General features: G+C 49.4%; 1 protein-coding gene across 1 annotated transcript in view; it reads left to right on the forward strand.

The window, feature by feature from the left end:
• Positions 1–4,771: 4,771 nt before the first annotated feature.
• LOC138807720 (6-phosphofructo-2-kinase/fructose-2,6-bisphosphatase 3) overlaps positions 4,772–19,324 on the forward strand; it is a 71,325-nt gene continuing 56,772 nt past the window's right edge. The window contains exon 1 of the mRNA XM_069993505.1: positions 4,772–4,853. Coding sequence (XP_069849606.1) covers positions 4,838–4,853 — 16 coding nt within the window. The 5' untranslated portion in view covers positions 4,772–4,837. The remainder of the gene's footprint in view (positions 4,854–19,324) is intronic.

Genomic DNA, 19,324 nt, shown 5'->3' on the forward strand with positions numbered 1-19,324 from the left:
CTGAGATCTGAGGATCATGTTTTAAAGCCAGCCCAGGCAGGACAGTTTGTGAGACTCTTACATCCAATTAATCATCAAAAAAGCTGAAGTAGAGGGCTGGGAAGGTGGCTCAGTGGTAGAGTGCTTGCCTCGCATGCATGAAGCCCTGGGTTAAATTCCTCAGTACCATATAAACAGAAAAAGCCAGAAGTAGTGCTGTGGCTCAAGTGGTAGAGTGCTATCCTTGAGCAAAAAGAAGCATTAGGGATGGTGCTTAGGCCCTGAGTTCAAGCCCCAGGACTGGCAAAAAAAAAAAGCTGAAGTGGAGCTGTGGTTCCAATAATAGAGTGCTAGGCTGGGGCATAAAACCTCAAGGTCAGAGCCCAGGCATTCAGTTCAAGCCCCAAGACCAGCACACACACACACACACACACACACACACACACACACACACACACACACACACACAGTTGGACAGTTGGTTGATTGTCTCTTTGGACACCTTATGGTAACATATGGGGGTCATTTCTTTGAACAGTGGTTTCCTAACTTATACTGCCTTTTCTTTTCTGCTAGAGAAGGCTTATAGTCCCCCAGAAAATGTACCTGTAAAAACAAAGAGATATTTACAACCCTACCAGGGCTTCCAGCATGACTGTGACCTGTATTTATCTGTCCTCGAGGGCAGCCTGCCTTTGGCTGCTATTTGCTCTTTTCTAATGGGGGCGCACGTGGTCAGACTGCATGAAGTATACTCATGACTCTGCCAGTTTGGCAATGATGTCCTTTAAAATTTGGAGTTGTATTTTGTATTCATATACTGTTTTGTAGAATGGAAACTTCTTTGTACAACTACTTAAAGATAATAAAATTTTTTTTTAAAAAAATTGGAGTTGTGCCGGATGCCAGTGGCTCATGCCTGTAATCTTAGCTACTCAGGAAACTGAGATCTGAGGATCACAGTTCAAAGCCAGCCCAGGCAGGAAAGTCTGTGAGACTCTTATCTCCAATAAACCACCAGAAAACTGGAAGTGGCGCTGTGGCTCAAGTGGTAGAGTGCTCACCTTGAGCTGAAGAGCACAGGGACAGTGCCCAAGCCCAGAGTTCAAGCCCCATGACTGACCCTCCCCTCCCTCCCCCCAAAAGAACTGGAGTTGCTAGTCATCCAATAAGCTGGTTGCACTGTTTCTTTTTCCATAATGATTTGAACTATAGGCAAATTAAACACCTGGGCTACCTTTATGACCATCTACTCCCCTCCCTCCCCAACACAGGAAATATGTGCAAACCAGTCCTTTTTCCTTCCTCTTTGTCCTTCTTTGAGTAGCAAAGAGAGCATCAAAAGTAGCTGCCATCTCCTGGAACAAGACTGTGTGCTTAGCTGCAGAGTTGGTGGCCGGGTTTTCTTGGATTATTTCTGAGTCTTCTCCCTAATCTACACTGTCATATACAGCTGTTCCTCTTAGGTCTTTTGTTTAGAAGTTTCCTGAGTACCTATTCTAAATGGTGTTGGACCCTTGCGTCAGCTAGTAGAATCTTGATGACAAAGTGGAGAAATATTGGGTAGACTCAAAAAGTCTATATGGGAGCCGGGCATGATGGTGCACACCTGTAATCTCAGCCCTTGGAAGACTGAAGCAGGAGGATCATGAGTTTGAAGCCAATCTGGGCATATAATTAGCCCCTGTCCCCCAACTCCCCAAATAGGTCAAGAAAGAAAGATGGAAGATGAACATTTTAGGCCTTCTTAGCTCTAGGTCATGGAGCACAAGTTCGAAAGACTGAAATAGAGGATAGGAATACTTTGGAGCATGCCCAGCTTATGTCATAAAGTTTTAGCTGAAAGAAAGCAAAAGAGGTATTAATATGAGACTCACCCTTTGCTTACTTTGCTTAGCAGCTCACACAGCGACAAACGGCCATCTGGAGTCACAGTCATTTCTTTCTCCCTGGAGTCCTCTCTTCAAAATGGGGAAGGAGGCCAGGGACCAGTGGCTCACACCTGTAATCATAGTCCAGAGCCTGAGATCTGAAGATCATGATTTGAAAGCTAGCCCTGGCACAAAAGTCAATGAGACTCTTTTCTCCAATAAACCATCCCTAAAAAGCTGGCGGTGGAGCTATGTCTCAAGTGGTAGAGCACTAACCTTGAGCTGAGAAGCTAAAGGACAGCACCCAGACCCCGAGTTCAAGCCCCAGGACTGGCACCAAAAAAAAAGGAAAGAAGTTTGAACATGTACTCATAAAACACAGTAGGTGAATAAAAACAGATTCTGATAGAAAAGCATCCATTTTATCGACAGACTATAATTTTTTCACTCAATTGGCTGATTGTTTGTCTGGATATTTTATTTTATTGTGCTGGTACTAAGGCTTGAACTTAAGCCTTGCTGGGCTTTTTCCATATGAGGCTGGTGCTTTATCACTTGAGCCAACCCTCTACTTCTGGCCTTTTGCTCATTCATTGAAGATAAGAGTCGCACAGATTTGTCTGCCTGGGATGTCTTTGAACCTCAGCCCTCAGATTTTAGGACTAGGATTAGCTGAGATTACAGGAGTGAGCCACTGGAGCTCAGCTGTGTGGATGTTTTAAATATTAGGAGCTCAGGGAGTTCTTGCTAGCATCATAATTTTATAAAGTGCAAAGTAAAACAGCATTTCTCACAGGAATTCACTCTTTTTTGAGGGGAGGTGCCTCGTTATAATTCCCCCCCCCCCCGCGCTCTCCAAGAAGGGGTGTCTCTTAACTCCTGGACTGAAGTCCCTTCAGCCTTTTGAATCCTAGAACGGAGGCAGGGTAAGTCAGGGGAAATGAGGCCATTGGAAAAAGTAGCCACAAACTCCGAGACAAACATTACATTTGTGAACAGCTTGCTTAAAGGCACACGTGCATCGTTTCCTTTGAATACTCACACTCTCTCACACGCTGCAACATTTCGTAAAGTAATAAATAAGGAGAAAGGTGAGGAGCGACTCACCCTCTTATCCTGTCCATTTGCCAGATTATTAGGGAACTCTGAGAACTGAATAAGTATATCTTTAAAAAGGAAACATCTTGGGCTTGGGGAAATTCTTGGGGAAAATGACTTCTAAATACAAAACACAAAAAGTATTCACAATGGGGGCTGGGAATATGACTTAGCAGTAGAGTGCTTGCCTACTAGCATGCATGAAGCCCTAGGTTCGATTCCTCAGTACCACATCAACAGAAAAAAAGCGGGAAGTGGTGCTGTGGCTCAAGTGGTAGAGTGCTAGCCTTGAGTACAGAGAGGCTCAAGGACAATGCCCAGGCCCTGAGTTCAAAGTTCATGACCAACAATAACAATGAAAAAAAGTATTCCCAACTGGGGAAGAAATAAAATCCATCTCAAAGCTGGACACCAGTCTCACAGGACACATCTGAAAAAACCCATCCTTTGTTTTAAACATCTGGGAGCAGACCAAATTTGGAATGTTGGTCTGGAATGTCTAGCCCATGGATAAATCACTGTACGAGAATGACCATACTAGGTGTCTGATCAACACACACCCTAAATCTACTTTTTCACCATGAATGCCTGTGATTTTAGAGCACTCATTGCACCTGTTATCTATGCGCCTGGATCTGTGTCTGTGTAGTGTATTACCTTTCTGTCTTCCCGTTGCTTTGCTTTACTAATACACTTTCTTGATCTTTACCTTGATATGTCCTAAAATTCTCTTCCCCACCCCACAACATCACAAACTTGGCACTCAAGGGCTAGGTGGAGCCCCTCTCTTTTGGAGATTTCCTTCTTGAAGTTGGGTTCCTGGTGGAGTTGATCATTGCTGTTTGGCAACATTAATTCCAGGACATTTGGATCAGGCCGTCTCACTAGCTGCACAACCTTTTATAATTAACTTTTTTTTTTTTTTTGCCAGTCCTGGGACTTGAACTCAGGGCCTGGGCGCTGTCCCTGAGCTCCTTTTGCTCCTGGGTAGCAATCTACCACTTGAGCCACAGCGCCACTTCTGTTTTTTTCTGTGGATGTGGTCCTGAGGAATCGAACCCAGGGCTTCATGCATGCAAGGCAAACACTCTACCACTAAGCCACCTCCCAGCTCCTGCCATTAACCCTTAAGTGACCCAAAAGAGGAGTTGCCCTTGAGGCATCTGGACCAGGGCGTGTAGTGTGGCTGCGCTTCCCCAGGGTGCAGGTCTCTGACAAGGGAAAAGAAAGCAGTGCCAAGGGGACCTTCCCCCGCCGCGGCTCCCCGAGGGCACCCCTTGTCTTGGCTGACTTATTGAGCCAGGTGTGCAAGGCCATTTGGAGACCGGGAATCAGCAGTGAAGTGTGAGGGGAAGTAGTCGCCGCCGGGAACCTGCTGGACGAACAGTAACAGGTTTGTCTGGAGACGCGTCGGGCTTCAGGCCGGACCCAGGCCCAGCATGGTGCTGAACTCTGGGGGCAGGAAGTCAGTTAGAGATGGGGTTTTCTGGGCTCAGTTCATTTGAACACTTTTCAGGACACACGTTCCCCGCGTCCCTGCCCGGGAGGGCGGCGGGAGCGGAGCGGACGCCCTGCCCGTCCCTGCATGCATTTCCAGGCTTCTGCCAAGGCCCGGCGGCAGCTCCAGGGCCTGGCAATGCCCCGGTCCCGCGCCCCGGCTCCGCGCCCGCAGCCGGCCCCGCTGCGCCCCGGAGCGCACGGGGTGACGCGGCTCCCGCGCTTCCTGCTTCGCGGAGGTGACGCGCCAGCCTTTGACCAAATATGTCCCTGTCCCCTCCCTCGCCGGCCCCACCGCTCGCTGGCGCCCCGAGTCGCGGGGCCGCCGCTCGCTCGGACGTCGGCCGGCCCAGGAGTCGCGGAGCTGCCCCGCGGGGAGCGTCCCCTGCGCGATGCCCTTCACGAGAGGTAAGGCGACCCGCGCCGCCCCGCGCGCCCCGGGGACCTGGGGTCCGGGGGTGGGGGGCTCCGATCCTAGCAGGGTGCGGGACCCCGCGCGCCCCGGGGACCCGGGGTCGGGGGGAGCGGCTCCGATCTTCGCAGGGTGCGGAACCTGCGTGCCCGGGAGACCCGGGGCGGGGGGGGGGGGGGGGACTCCGATCCTCGCCGCGTGCGGAACCTGCGCGTCCGGGAGACCCGGGGCCGGGGGGAGGTGTTCCGATCTTCACCGGGTACGGAACCCTGCGCGCCCCGGGGATCCGGGGACCCGGGGACTGGGGGGCGGGTGTCTAGGATCCTCGCCAGGTGCGGAACCCTGCGCGCCCCGGGGACTCGGGGACCCGGGGACTGGGGGGGCGGGTGTCTAGGATCCTCGCCAGGTGCGGAACCCTGCGCGCCCCGGGGACTCGGGGACCCGGGGACTGGGGGCCGGGTGTCTGGGATCCTCGCCAGGTGCGGAACCCTGCGCGTCCCGGGGACCTGGGGACGGGCGGGGGGCGGGCTCTGATCCTTGCGGGGTGCGGAACCCCGCGCGCGGGGGCAGCGCGATGCCGGGGCTGCGGCGGAGATCCGCGCCACCGCGTCCCCTTGGGTCCCCGCGTCCCCTCCCGGCCTCGCCACGTGCGGAGTCGCGGCACTTTTTCCGCGGGTCCCGGAATCGTGCTGTGCGCGCGCCGCGGGTGCGGACGCATGGGGAGGGGGTCGGCGGGGCGGGAGACCCCGGGACGAGAGACCCGGGGACGCGAGGCGTGACCTTGGGGGCGCGGGCCGGGGCTGCGGGGCCGGGGAGGCGGGTCGGATGCCAGTTCTGGCCTCCGGCCCTTTTCCTAGCCCCCCTGCTGGGCACCGGGAAGTCGCCGCCCCGCCCGGTTTCCGTCTCTCCCTGGGCGGGATGGGCACGGGCTCTGGGGCGGCTGGGAGGTCCGCCCTGCGCCGCGCACCGCCGCCTGGGGACTCGCACCTGGGCGCCTTCCCGGGGGGTGGCGGGACGGGGCTGGCTCTTCTTGCACTTGGCTCAGAGACCCCACCAGACACTGCTCAGAGCTCGGTCGAATCTCGGGGTGCACCTCGGTCCGAGCCCAGGGACGGAAGGGCCGGGGACAGAGCCCCCATTCACTCTGGAACCAGGCTGTCGGATCCTGCGTTTTCTGTTTGTCTTGGGCGGGGCTCGGGCTCCAGGGATCAACCCTGGGGTTTGTGCGGGGCGGGGAGGGGCGTTGCTGATGGGGAGAGAGAGGAAAGCTGGCCTTCCCGGGTGCGGGGACTGCGCTGTGTGGCTCTCTGTGCTCTCCTCCACGGTACGCGTGAGATGCCAGGTTAGGGCCATCTTGCTGGGGCGCTGGACTGGCCTTTGTCCCGCACTCAGAGGCCAAGGTACGCGTTGAGCCAGCGCAGCTATCGGTGAAAGGGGGCTGGCCGGCACCCGGTCCCTCTGGGAGACAGGAAGAGGGGGGTAGAGCGGGTTGAGAAGGAGGGTCAAAGAGCAGGGAGCTTGTACCATGTATGGATGCGAATTGAACCAAGAGAAAGAGCCCAGCCGTGGTGGCTCACGTCGGGAGGCTGAGAGCTGAGGATCGTGGTTCAAAGCCAGTCCAGGAAGGAAAGTCTGTGAGACACCCCCTCCCCCATCTCCAATGAACGACTAAAAAGCCAGAAGTGAAGGTGTGGCGTAAGTGGTAGAGGGAAAAGTCTTGAGTGAAAAGATCGGGGACAGCACCCAGGTCCTGAGTTCAAGCCCCCAGCTGGGGCAGGCACAGGAAGAGAGAAAGAGAGAGAGAAAGGAAGGAAGGAAGGGAAAAAGGAAGAGAAAGAGATAAAGAAAGGAGAGAGAGAGACCAGGGAGAAGAAAGAAGAAGGGAGAAGAGAGAAGAAAGAAACAAAGAAAGGGAGGAAGGAAAGATTCTGCTCTGTGCAGTCTGTTCTGTGTCCATCACTCCCAGTGTAACATGGACACCTTGTCTTTGACACCCCCTCCCCCGTCTACTCCCTCCCCCCAGCTGCAATGTGAAGTCATTTGATGCAGAGCTCATTAACTCTCTGGCTGGCTTTCGTGTCCTTGTGGTCACTGGCAAACTCCTAGAAGACAAAGGTATCTGATTACTTCTCACCTTATGTGGCCAGATGGGAAGTAACTGGGTTGCTCAATGACTTTGTGTATGGAGATTTCGTGCATCCTTAGGTTATACAGAACTAAACATTTGTAAACTGCCAGCCATCTTCTGTTTTGCCTTTGTGTATTGTTGATATCTGCAGAGTTGAGGCGGCCTTGGGTGGTGAAGTGAGTATTATTCTCCTGCTCTGTAGATGCTACTTTCTGAAGGGTCCCACCCAGGGTGTGAGAAAGAGCATTCCCTTGGAATCAGGGCTGTAAGAATTTTCTAGAACCTGTGGCAGGAGCCAGGTCAGGCATGGATCCTGGCAGGTTTTGAGTTTGGACAGCTTCCCTGCTTCTTGAGTTGTGAGCGCTGCAAGTGGGAATTGCAGGGAGTGAGGGTGTGGGTGGCATTGGTGCTCTGCTGCTGCGTGGAAGTGGCCTGCAGGTGACCAGAGGTGCTGCAGGGATGGCTGGGTCCCCAAATCCTGCCCAGCTCAGGCATGAGGGAGGCGTCTATGCACATACTCTTCGGTGCTTTTGGAGTTTTGAGCCAACTGGATGTATTCACTACTCAAAGAGTAATTTAAAGGAACGGGAAAAGAAGTGAGTATCGTGCTACCTGCCTGTAATCTCAACACTCTATAGGCTGAGGCAGGAGAATCACGGGTTTGAGGCCAGCCCCGGCTACATAGTGAGATCCTATGTTAGCAAAACTAAAAGGAAAAGAAAAGGGTTAATGAGAGATTTTGCTGTCTCCCACCCAAAAATCAAGAGTGCAGCCAGATGGAGTACTCTTCCTCAGTGGGCTGCCAGCCGGGAAGGGAAGGCTGCGAATCCCTTCCTACGTTGTACCTCTGTGTCTTGATGAGCACAAGACTTGGGAACAGCCCTTCCAAAGGGCCTGGTAGCACACCTGTGAATAATGGGCAAGGGGGTGATGGTGGTGGTGAAGAAAGGGTCTTATTACAAAGGATTGGGTAGAAGATGGAGAATCCTCAGGGGTTGGTGCATGATCCTGGGGCAGCCGGCTGACAAGAGCTATGGGGCTCCCTTGTGGGTCATGGAGAGGAAGTGGGGTGTCAGGCCCCACACCCCACTGCTTCCGTTCCTCTGAGCTCATGGCGTTACTCCTCAGATGGCTAAGAGCTGATGGGGCTGTTCATGCAGAACGTCTCGCCAGGCTTGGCCTTTAGCAGAGCACCGATCTGCTGGGACAACAGATAACCAGCTAAAGGCCACAGTCCCTGTGGCAGGAAGTCAGGGCAGCTCTGCTTTCCCGTGGGCGAAGCTGAGCGGTTGCATGCCGAGTCATTCTTTCATTGTCTCCACCAAGCGCTTGCTGTGAGCCCGCATGTGCCAGGCCTGGGCGAGCAGACATAGGGTGTCCCCTGTTTGGGGCTCAGCTCTTGTGCTCTCTAATAGTGCTGGAGGGGTCTGAGTGCTCAGTACTTGTGAGCCATGAGACCCAGCTAAGGATGTGAGACTGTGGTTCTACCAGCCTCACTGGAGCCTGAGGGGCTTGGACCAAAATAGTCCACTTTTCTAACCTGGACCACGGTGGCCTGCGACTGGTCACCCTATGGTATAGGGGCAGCGCTGGGGGGGTGGGAGGGGCAGGGATGACGCAGGTCTCTTACATGTTCAGCAGCCGGCAAGCAGGGAGAAGGCGGTGCGGGCACTGTGCTTAGGGTGTAAGTCTGTCTCCTTGTTCTCTTTCTGACTGGTTTCCAGGGTGACTGTGGCTGCCGTGGGAGGGAGGATTCCCCCTCTGTGGCATGATAAGTAGGTCTGCAAACACTGGTTTGAATGAGGAGAAGTTAATGTCCGCACAGGAAATGCAAAAGAGATTGGTTAGAACAGGCAGGGACAGGAACCATGTCAGCTAGACACCAAGAGGATTAAATTTGGGAGCCACTACTAAAGGGGGACCTAAATCTTGGACTTTTTGAGCTAAAGATCTCTAGAGATCTTGAGATCTCTGGGGCAGTTGCGCGTGCGCTAGCGCATGTGCGAGCGCGTGTGCACACACACACAGAGGCATATACACAAATGTACACACAGAAAGAAAATAAAAGAGTAAGAAAAAAACTGTATAATTCACATGTGGCTCAGCCTGGAGACTGAAGTCCTTATTAAAATTCTTTTTTTCCAACCTGGGGCTCGAGCAACTCAGGACCTGCGCACTGTCCATGAGCCTCTGTGTTTAAGGCTGGTGCTCTGCCACTTGAGCCATAGCACCTCTTCTGGCTTTTTCTGAGTACTTTATTGGAGATAGTCTCACAGACTTTCTGCCTGGGCTGGCTTTGAACCTTGATCCTCAGATCAGCCTCCTAAGTAGCTAGGATTACAGGTGTAAGCCACTAGTGCCAGGCTTTCTTAAATTCTTGAGGTCCCTTTCATATCTAGAGTCCTACAAAATTACCTTCAGACAATGGTGTTTAACTATTCCTAATAAGCTAAAGGAGAGGGGTTGGGAACATGGCTCAGTGGTAGAGTTCTTGTGTAGGGAATGCTTGAGGCTCTGTGTCTTCAACACTATGGATGTAAAGATAGAGAAAGAGAACTAACCTTTATTAGTTACCTTCTCAGTACTGGGAGGGTGTTTTGTGTGTGAGCCCATTTATCTTCTCAACAACCCATTCTGCCTTTCCAACATGGACTGCTGAGCTATGACATGGCATAAGCTATGTCTCCACCAGGGAGAAACCTTGTGTAGTGACAAGTCTGTATTAGAATCATCAAGTTCTTCACATTAGGGGGGAAAAGAGAGAGTTTCAGGTACTGAGTGTTCTGGTTCTGTGAGATGTGTGCAGATGGAAGCAGAGAGAAAACTGCCATGCATTGTGCTGTGTTACAGGTGCACATGTGCACATGTGCCTGTGTGCATGTGTCCCCCCTCTTCCCCCCCCTCCTGCCACACAGTGATTTTTGAAGGCCTGTCAAGTCCACATCTTCTCTGATGGCTTTTTCCATCCACTGGTCACACAGCACAAAGGTTAATGCCCATTTGTCCTTAGATGCTTCCTGCATGCTGTCTTTGTGAGCTATTGGAGTCGGGATCTGTTCCTCATGCAGATATTTTGGGCCTTGTAATAAGTGCTTTATAAATCCTTGTACTTGATTATTCTTTTGGCAGCTCCCTCCACCCAACATTGAATATAAACTAAAGATAAGGGCTGGGAAGGTGGCTCAGTGGTAGAGCACTTGCCTTGCATGCTCAAGGCCCTGGGTTCGATTCCTCAGCACCACATAAGTAAAAAGCCGGAAGTGGCACTGTGACGCAAGTGGTAGAGCACTAGCCTTGAGCTGAAGAGCTGAGGGACAGCGCCCAGGCCCAGAGTTCAGGCCCCACGACTGGAACCAAAAAAACCCCCCAAAAACTAAAGATAATACTAAGCCATGAATGCAAGGGACACAAACACATTTTTGCTTCTTCATGGTTGCCATCTTGGTGCCCTTTTGGAAGTATCAAATACCAAATTCTAAATAATGACAATACCTGGAGCTGGTCTGTATTGCTGGTTATTTCATTCTTGGGGGCTCATTCAGGAAGGGTTTTTTTTATTGTTGTTGTTGTTTGTTTCTGTTTTTGTTTTGTAGAGTACTAACATACCAACTGGGCAATCTTGGAGTTAGCTCCCAATGCATTCTTCTACTCTTTGTGGCCAACTGTGAGACCCTCCTGTAACTTCCTAGACCACTGGGAATTTCCCAGGGTAAGACCCCCCTCTTCCTCTCCACCCCAGCTCCCAGCACAGATACTGGAAGGCCTCTGTTGCCTTAGTATGGACTGCTCATGCCCCCTACCCCTTGGAACCGGAAGTCAAGTCCAACCAGGTCCTTGCCATACAAAGCTTCCTGTCCTCACCAATATTCATATGTGGATGAAACAAGCCAACATGAGCATAGGAGAAAAAAGTCACATGTCACACGAGGACAGGTGCCAACAGGGACGTGCCCTCCTGTCAATCACATGTCTTTCTCTAGTGGCCTGGGAAGACGTAAGAGCCTCAAATCTTTATAGAATGTCTGCCAGTCATGCCCTCCAACATAAGAGCCTCCAGGTGACCACACACAGAGGTCCCCCGCTCATTCCACAGGCCTGTGGTCATGTTTGCAGACCACTCAGTGTTAAGTATGTGCTGACTATATATTCCTGGGAGACAGTCTGGATACTACTCAGGCAGGAAGTCCCAGAGGGAGGAGAGAGGAGCCTGAAAAGGTGGAAACCAGCCCTGACAGGTCCACCTGGGTCGGGTACTGGCAGAGCAGTCACAAGGAAGGCCCGAAGATCACCAGCCTCAGGTTAGCCAGACTTTTGGCTGTGTTTTGTTAAAATGTGGTTCTAATTTTTTAAAAGTTGTTACTATTATAAAGGTGATGTAGAGAGGGGTTACAGTTATGTAAGTCAGATGAAGAGTACATTTCTTTTGGGACAGTGTCACCCCTTCCCTCTCTCTCCCAGTTTTTCCCTCCCATCCTCACTCACATTTGTGTAGTTCATTTTCAACATAGTGCCCAGTGTGTACCCCTGCTGCATGATTCACCTTTGTCCCTCTATTTCTGTACCCCCCCTTAATTCCCAAAGACAGATAAATGAGCAAAGAAAGGAACAACAAGGGAAAAAAAACCCTCTCATTTCCTTTTCTTGGAGCTCATTTTGGTAAGTATTATTGTATATGAGCAGAAGCACATAGGCATTCCTCCTCTGAGAGTATCCTCCTTTGTCTCACTGTGTGAATGATTAGAGTTAGCCACCTTTTGAAAATAAGGCTGAGCTCGTATTTCCAGCAGCTCTGATTTTGAGATAGACACTTGAAGAGTGTCTGAAGAGTCTGGCCTCCTCATCTTTATGGTTATATTGGCAAAAAAAAAAAAAAAAAAGCATTCTACATGGGCACCTAGGCTTGGTGTCTGTTGGGGAGAGGTAATATTCTCAGAGAAGTAGAAAATGAAGAGCTCCTGACTCTGGTCTGCTGAACAGGCTCCCTGGGCTTGCACTGTGCAACTCTGCATTTTTGTAAGTGTTCTCAGTGCAAAGCACCCTGGGATGATCTTTGCAGAATCTCAAGTCTTTTACTCTCTGGTCTGCTTCCATCCCTCAGGACACAATGATTACACATCCTCTGTGGCTGGCCAGAGACTTACTTAGTTCAAAAAGTTGGAAGCTCCTGTCTTTTCTTTATATGTTTGATTTGTAGAGAATATGCAGAAAATGACAAGGCAAAAAAAAAAAAAAGGGTTGCCAGTTCATTCCCTGCAGAGGATGAGCACCAAGATTTTCTGCTGAGTGGTAAGGACGGGAGGAGGGGACAGTAGTGACAGGGTGAAGAAGCAGATCTGTTGAACACCTCCTCCCGCCCTGGGTGGACAGATGGCCATCTCTTGTGCCTGTGGTTTGAACAAGGAGCTTTGGCTCTGGAGAGGTCACAGGCTGTGGTGGAAGGGTTTGGTGGCTGTCTTGCTGCTTCATGATGTTTCAACAGGCATCCTGCCATGATGGGTCAGTCTGTGTTACCAATCCCTGGCAGAAAGCGCCTCCTCAGGCCCCTGACTGGAGCCACATGGACAGTGGGCCCGTTGTCCAAAGGCACTGAGGCCCTTGCTTTGATCATCATCCCCTGATGGGCCAGAATGCTAAGGTGCTAGGGATGCTTTTGAACTGCCTGGAGGAATGGGTTTGGTACCTTTACTATCTACTAGAGATGCTGACCCTTGGCAATGGGAAGCCACCTCCCTGAGACTGATCCAGGCGTTTGTGCAATTGCAGTGGAAACAGGGCTCATCAGTGGATGGCAAACAGGAAGTTGGGGAGACACCTCAAACCAAGTATGGACTTTGGGACAAGGTGAGGGAAAGCAAAGGTCTGGCCTGGGCATGAGAAAGATCTGCATGGTGCAGGCCGACTCTAGAGAAAGGCTGGCCTTTAGCAGAGAAGCTGGGCTACTGTCAGTAGCCAGATGTTGATAGACCAGAGGTTCCATAGACATCAGTGTTGGTACTTGAAGGACAAAACCAGACCCCAGAGGTCTTGTTCTGGATAAACAACAGAATTCACTAGGCAGGGCTGGGAAGGTGGCTCAGTGGTAGAGTGCTTGCCTTGCATGCATGAGGCCCTGGGTTAGATTTCTTGGTACCACATAAGCAGAAAAGGCCAGAAGTGGTGCTGTGGCTCAAGTGGTAGAGTGCTAGCCTTGAGCTGAAGAGCTGAGGGACAGTGCCCAGGCCTGGATTTCAGGCTCCACGACCGGCAAAAAAGAAAAAAGAAAAAAAAAAAAGAATTCACTAGGTAGCCCTCACTAGAGGACTTGATGATGCCCTAGAAATTCTGATGAATTATTTTGCTTTAATACTTGGACAAGAAGTTTCATTGAAACAATAGTTAGGCTTAGGCGATGTAATGTATGTATATATATATATATATATATATATATATATATATATATATATATAATTATTATGGTTGTTGTTGTTGGGGCTTGAACTCTGGGCCTGGGTACTGTCCCTCAGCTCTTCAGCTCAAGGCAAGTGCCCTACCACTTGAGCCACAGTGCCACTTCTGGTTTTCTGGTAGTTAATTGGAAATAAAAGTCTCACAGAGTTTCCTACCTAGGTTGGCTTTGAACTGTGATCCTCAGATCTCAACCTCCTGAGTAGATAGGATAACAGGTGTGAGCCACCAGTGCCTGGCTCTTTGATATTTTTTTAGTCTAGTCCATTTCACTGAAGAAGAGTATGGTTGTTCTAGTGAACTGATTCCAAGGCCACTCCTGCACTGTGATCCTCCAAATTGAAGCCACTCTTCTATGTGGCAGAGGTCTTCTGCAGAGACTGGGGGGTTCTAATCTCCCCATCTGGGCTCACCTGTAGCCAGGGTTCCTGGTGAGACTGAGAATTCTGTGACAAGTTCTAGATGGTCATAGATAAGTGTTCTTCAAAGGCCCATGTTTTGAAGGCTTAGTTCCCAGCCTGTGGCATCACTGAAATCCATGTAACCGTTAATGAAACCTTTAAGATATGGGGCCTAGTAGAGGAAGTTACATCAATGGGGGTGTAGCCTTACAGAGGATATTAGTACCCCAGCTCCAGTCTCTTCCTGTGCTTGCTTCCTGGCTACCTTGAGGTGATATATTATGTCACTACAAGCCCCAGAGCAAAAGAGCCAACTCAGAAACCTTTCCTCCTTATCGACTTGCAATTATAAGCTGATTGTCTCAGATGTTTTGTCATAGAAATGGATGTACACTATTAACACACCTACTGCATGCCCAGTAAATCAAGTCTGTGTGTGAGTGGTAAAGATACAGGAGTGAACAGAGCACGGAAAGCCTGAAAAGGGGGGAGAAGACTGGCAATGAATAATAATAATTATTATTACATATAATTATATAGTATGTATTATATTATAATTATACTATATATTATATAGCTATAATTATGTATATAGTATAATTATAATAATATTAGATAAAACTGACTGAGTTCAATGGATGTAAGTGCTAGGGAGACAAAGGAGTAGGAAGGAAGAGGAAGGAGAAGGAACATGGGGTGGGAGGGCTGCTTCAAATAGGACTGGCACTGCCAGCTGACGTGTGGGCAGACCACAGTGGGTGCGGGAGTGGACTGTGCCCTTAGATTGGGGATCATACCAAGCAGGGCCATGACTGGCAGAAATGCCGGAGCCTGAGCACTGGTGAAACCACAGTGGCAACTCTTGCAGCAGGGTGGGTGTGGGGGGGAGCGTGGAGGCAGGCTGGAGGAGGAACGGGCAGCCCACTAAGTCCTCATCGGGTCAGGATCACACCTTTGCTGCTTGCTGAGCATGACATGTGGAGTCCCTGGGAGATTTTCGTGGAGGTGGAATATGGATTCACTTGGTGCTGGGAAATATATATTCAAGTCAGTGGCTGTTTCCTGAGAATAAATTGTAGGGAGACGGGGATCAAGTGGAGCAACCAGGTAGGAGTCTGTGAGCAGGTAAGCAGAAGGTACCTTAGGTCAGAGATGGCAGGATCTGTTCTTGGGTGGCAGGTGGGGTGAGGAAGAGGAGGTCATGGCTGACTCTGTAAGTGTCTTCTCTCTGACCTCGAGAGATTTGAGTGCAGTTTCTTTTTAAGCACGGCACAGAAGGGTAGAGGTGGTAGGCTGCAGAGAGCAGAGTAGGACCCTGGGTCACAACGGCATTGTGGGGGGTGTTTTCAGTAGCTGTTAGGAAGTCGCCATGACCTCCCAAATAGCAGGTTGCTAAAGGCTCTGCTCTGAGGATATGTGTGTACCTTAAACAGCCCACATGAGGTCACCAGGACCTGCCTGGGCAGCCGGATTCAGCTCATAGTTCAAAAGGCCTGGGATTTACATAGCAAGCAGCTATCTAGAAATACTCATCTTGCTCTGGGCCTGGAAAAGCTCAGTGGCCATCACTCAGGAGACTGAGGCCAGCCTGAGCTGTGTGGTGAGGCCAGGTCCAGAAACAAAAACCAAAAAGGAACAAAGAAAAAAAAATTAAAGAAGAAATTTAGCTGGGCACCAGTGATTCATGCCTTTAGTCCTAGTTACTGCAGAGGCTGAGATTGGAGGATCATGGTTTGAAGCCAGCCTGGGCTGAAAAGTCCCTGTGAAACTCTTTTCTACAATTAACCACCAGAAAATTGGATGTGGCACTGTGGCTTAAAGTGGTAGAGTCTTGAGCAAAAGAGCTCAGGGACAGTAGTACCCAGGCCCTGAGTTCAAGCACCGGTACTAACAAAAAAGAAAGAAGAGGAGAAAGAAAGAGAGAGAGAAAGAAAGAAAAGAAAGAAATAGAGAGAGAGAGAGAGAAAGAAAGAAGGAAAGAAAGAAAAAGGAAGGAAGGAAGGAAGGAAGAAAGGGAGGGAGGAGAGAGGGAGGGAGGGATTTAAGCCTGAATTAGGGCCCAGTGCTGTGCAGTGGCACCATCAGGTGGTGAGAAAAAGAAAGGCAAGAAAAGACACTCAAAATTGGGGCTGATAATCACTGAGGCACATAAAGGATTCCTAGCACCATTTTTGTGTGGTTTACTTATGGGCACTGAGTATGGCATCTCCCAAGCTAGTAGGAAAGCATTTACTAGGTTTTCCATATTCTCTGTTTCTGTGTATGTCATAGGCAACTGCCTTTCTCTCCTTTTATCCATTTGCATAAAACAATGTGTCTGTATATGTCAAAGCCGCTTGCCTTTCTCCCCTTTGCATAAAGCGTGAAGGGCTCTTGGGAGTGGAAGGGTGATGCTTACATCAGGAAGCCTTCCTGAACGAGCAGCCCAGCCTCCAGTGGACCAAGTTAGCTTTCCAATGGGGTGAAGATTGTCCAACTTTCTCTGGTTTCAGCATCAAATCACCAGTTCGAGTGATGTCCCAGTTCCCAGGCAAATGTGGCTGGTTGATCATTCTGATATGCATCCAGCTTCCCCTTGTACCTGGTGGTCCAGCTAGTGGCTTCATTTTAGAGAAATGGGTTTAAATGAACATAAATATGGTCCAAGGATTTTATTTGCCTGTATAAAAATAGAACACTAAGGGGCTGGGAAGGTGGCTCAGTGGTAGAGTGCTTGCCTTGCATGCCTGAGGCCCTGGGTTCAATTCCTCAGCACCACATAAGCAAAAAGAAAAAAGCCGGAAGTGGCGCTGTGGCTCAAGTGGTAGAGCGCTAGCCTTGAGCTGAAGAGCTGAGAGACAGCACCCAGGCCCAGAGTTCAGGCCCCACCACCGGACCCTCCCCCCCCCAAAATAAAAAAGAACACTAAAACCACTTTGAAAAGAAGAGGAGTGAGATAGGGGGATAGAGTGAGGTTGATACATTGTCTACATGTGTGGAAATGTCACAGTGAAATCCTCAATAAAACTATTGTATGCTAATTAAAAAAAATTGTTAGATACCAATGGTGCTACTCAGCAGAGATTTAAGGATTTAAGTCTGTGTGACTATTTCTAGTTAACCAGCAACAAGCCATAAGTGGAGCTGAGTGGTAGAGTGCCAAGCCTTGAGGAAAAAAAGCCAAGGGACAGCACCCTGCCCCTGAGTGTCAACCCTAATACCACCACCAAAACAAAACAAAAACCTCATTCATATTTGACCAACAAAACAAAGAGTCCAAGTTAATCTTATGACTCTGGGTTATAGGCTTGAAACAAATGAACGCTAATTTTTCAAAGTAATTTTTCCAGACAGACTTTCTAGAAAGTCAAAACAAGAATTTTATCATCAACTTGTTTCCTCATAGTAACAGCAAAGGAATGTCAACCTGCACATGACCTGGCTTCTTTGTGAAGAAATCTAAAACTTGAATGTGAATCCTTAAAGCAAAGATGAGTCAGTTGGCAAGGGCTCCACTAAGGGTCATGGTTGGCCCATCATATCCTGTGGCCTTGATACACATGGAGAATGACAAGAAACCCGACTTCAAGCTGAATCATGTTTTAAGTCCTGGATTATTTAAAAAGCTTTCTCATTAGAAATGATTTAACTGAACTAAAAGGTCGTAGGCCACTACTGCTTTACCAGAAACCGATTACCCCCCCCCCAACTTTCTACAACTTTCAAAATTGATTTGGGGAAGAATACCAATAAACAGTATGTGTGGTGACAGTGTGTCCTAAACCATATTCTGGAAAGGCCAGCTGAGTCTTTTTTATTTTTCTTTTTAATTCTATGGCTTTGTACTTTTCTCTAACTTCAGTCAGACTGGTAAGATCTTAAAAAAAACAAACAAACCCATGTTGTGCTGGACTATACACTCTATCTCAAAATCCGAAGGCTGAGGATGTAACTCAATGGCAAAATACTTGCTCGACATACACCCCTGGTTTGAGCTCCAGCACCATATAAAGCCAAACAAACAACCAATCCAAAAAAGAAACAAAAAAGCTTGTGTGTGACAAACTGGTTCATAGCAGAACAGTTTTCCATCAGCAGATGAATGGATAAACAAAATTTGGTAAATACAAAGGGACTATTACTCAGCCCCCTCCCCCCCAAAGAAAGAAATTCTGGTACAAGCTACATGGTAGATGAACCTTAAAATCATGCCAAATGAAGAATTCAGTGAATGAATTTCTGTTTGGGATACAGTAAATTCAACCAACTAAAAACCAAGCAGAAAAACAGAATGTGCTATTTGTAATGATGAAAATTCTGAGAGAATAACATTGTGACTGCACTTACAACCACTGAATTATATGCTTAAAATGGTATACTTTATGTATATTTTTAAAAAACTTTTTTTAAAAAAAGGCCAGACTGCATGTTACATAAGGAAATAAAGAAACTGAATCTTGGCCAGGAGCTAGTGGCTCAAGTCTATAATCCTAGCTACTTAGGAGGCTGAGATCTGAGGGTTGCCGTTCAAAGGCCAGCCGGGACAGGAAAGTCTGTGAGACTCTTACCTCCAATGAACCACCAGAAAACCAGAAGTGGCACTGTGGCTCAAGTGGTAGAGTGTTAGCCTTGAGCTGAAGAGCTGAGACACAGCGCCCAGGCCCAGAGTTCAAGCCCCATGACCAACCAAAAAAAAAAAGAAAGATCTATCTAGGTATAGAAGTTTGAAGCTGTGCTTTTGAATTAGTGTAACAAGGAGGTTTCATTGAGATACTTCCATAGTCGCACACAGAACCCTTTGAAGATCCCTCCTCCCTTATACACCTTTCCTCCTCAATGGATATTTTCAAATCATAAATTCTTTCATACGGATCTCTTATTCTAAGCCGACAGCCCAATGTTCTCTCCCTCCATTCCATTTTGCTGTCTTCAACTTGGGACTCCTGTGCGCCTGGGAATTTTAATGAGAAAAAATAAAACTCCTCATGATGATGTCTGCCCGTCACCCCCTGAGCGGTGCCCTGGGGCAGAGGCAGCAGAGGTGAGGGCGAATCTCACCAGCTTTCCTGAAGCTGAATAAAACATCTGAAGTGTTTACCGACAGAAACACCTGGAAGAAAACCCATCGGGAACATTTTATAATCCTTCCATCATTGCACTACGATCATAGATTAATAACATCAAAAAGGCCACATCTGGCCTCTTCAGACATCCTAGGAGTCAGGGGGTGTAATGCGGGACGCACGCAGATAATCAAGGCCTTGGAAATAAGACAGCAGGGCGGGGGGTCAAGGCAGAGCCCGGTGGACTTGGAGGGGTCCCGGGGTGGGGACCCCACCCCGAGCGCACGCGCAAATCAGCTGAGTACCGTGGTCCAGCCAGCACGCTCAGCATCTTCCCAGAGGTCAGGTGAGGACTCGCGGCCGCTGGCGGGAAGGGGCGGGGCCGCGAGAGGCCGTGCACACGGATTGGCTGCGGCGCCCGGCGCACGAGCTCCTCAGCGCACGCCCCGCCC

Source organism: Dipodomys merriami, unplaced genomic scaffold, assembly GCF_024711535.1.
Source record: "Dipodomys merriami isolate MVZ:Mamm:240054 unplaced genomic scaffold, mDipMer1.0.p SCAF_429, whole genome shotgun sequence".
NCBI classification, from domain to species: Eukaryota; Metazoa; Chordata; class Mammalia; order Rodentia; family Heteromyidae; genus Dipodomys; species Dipodomys merriami.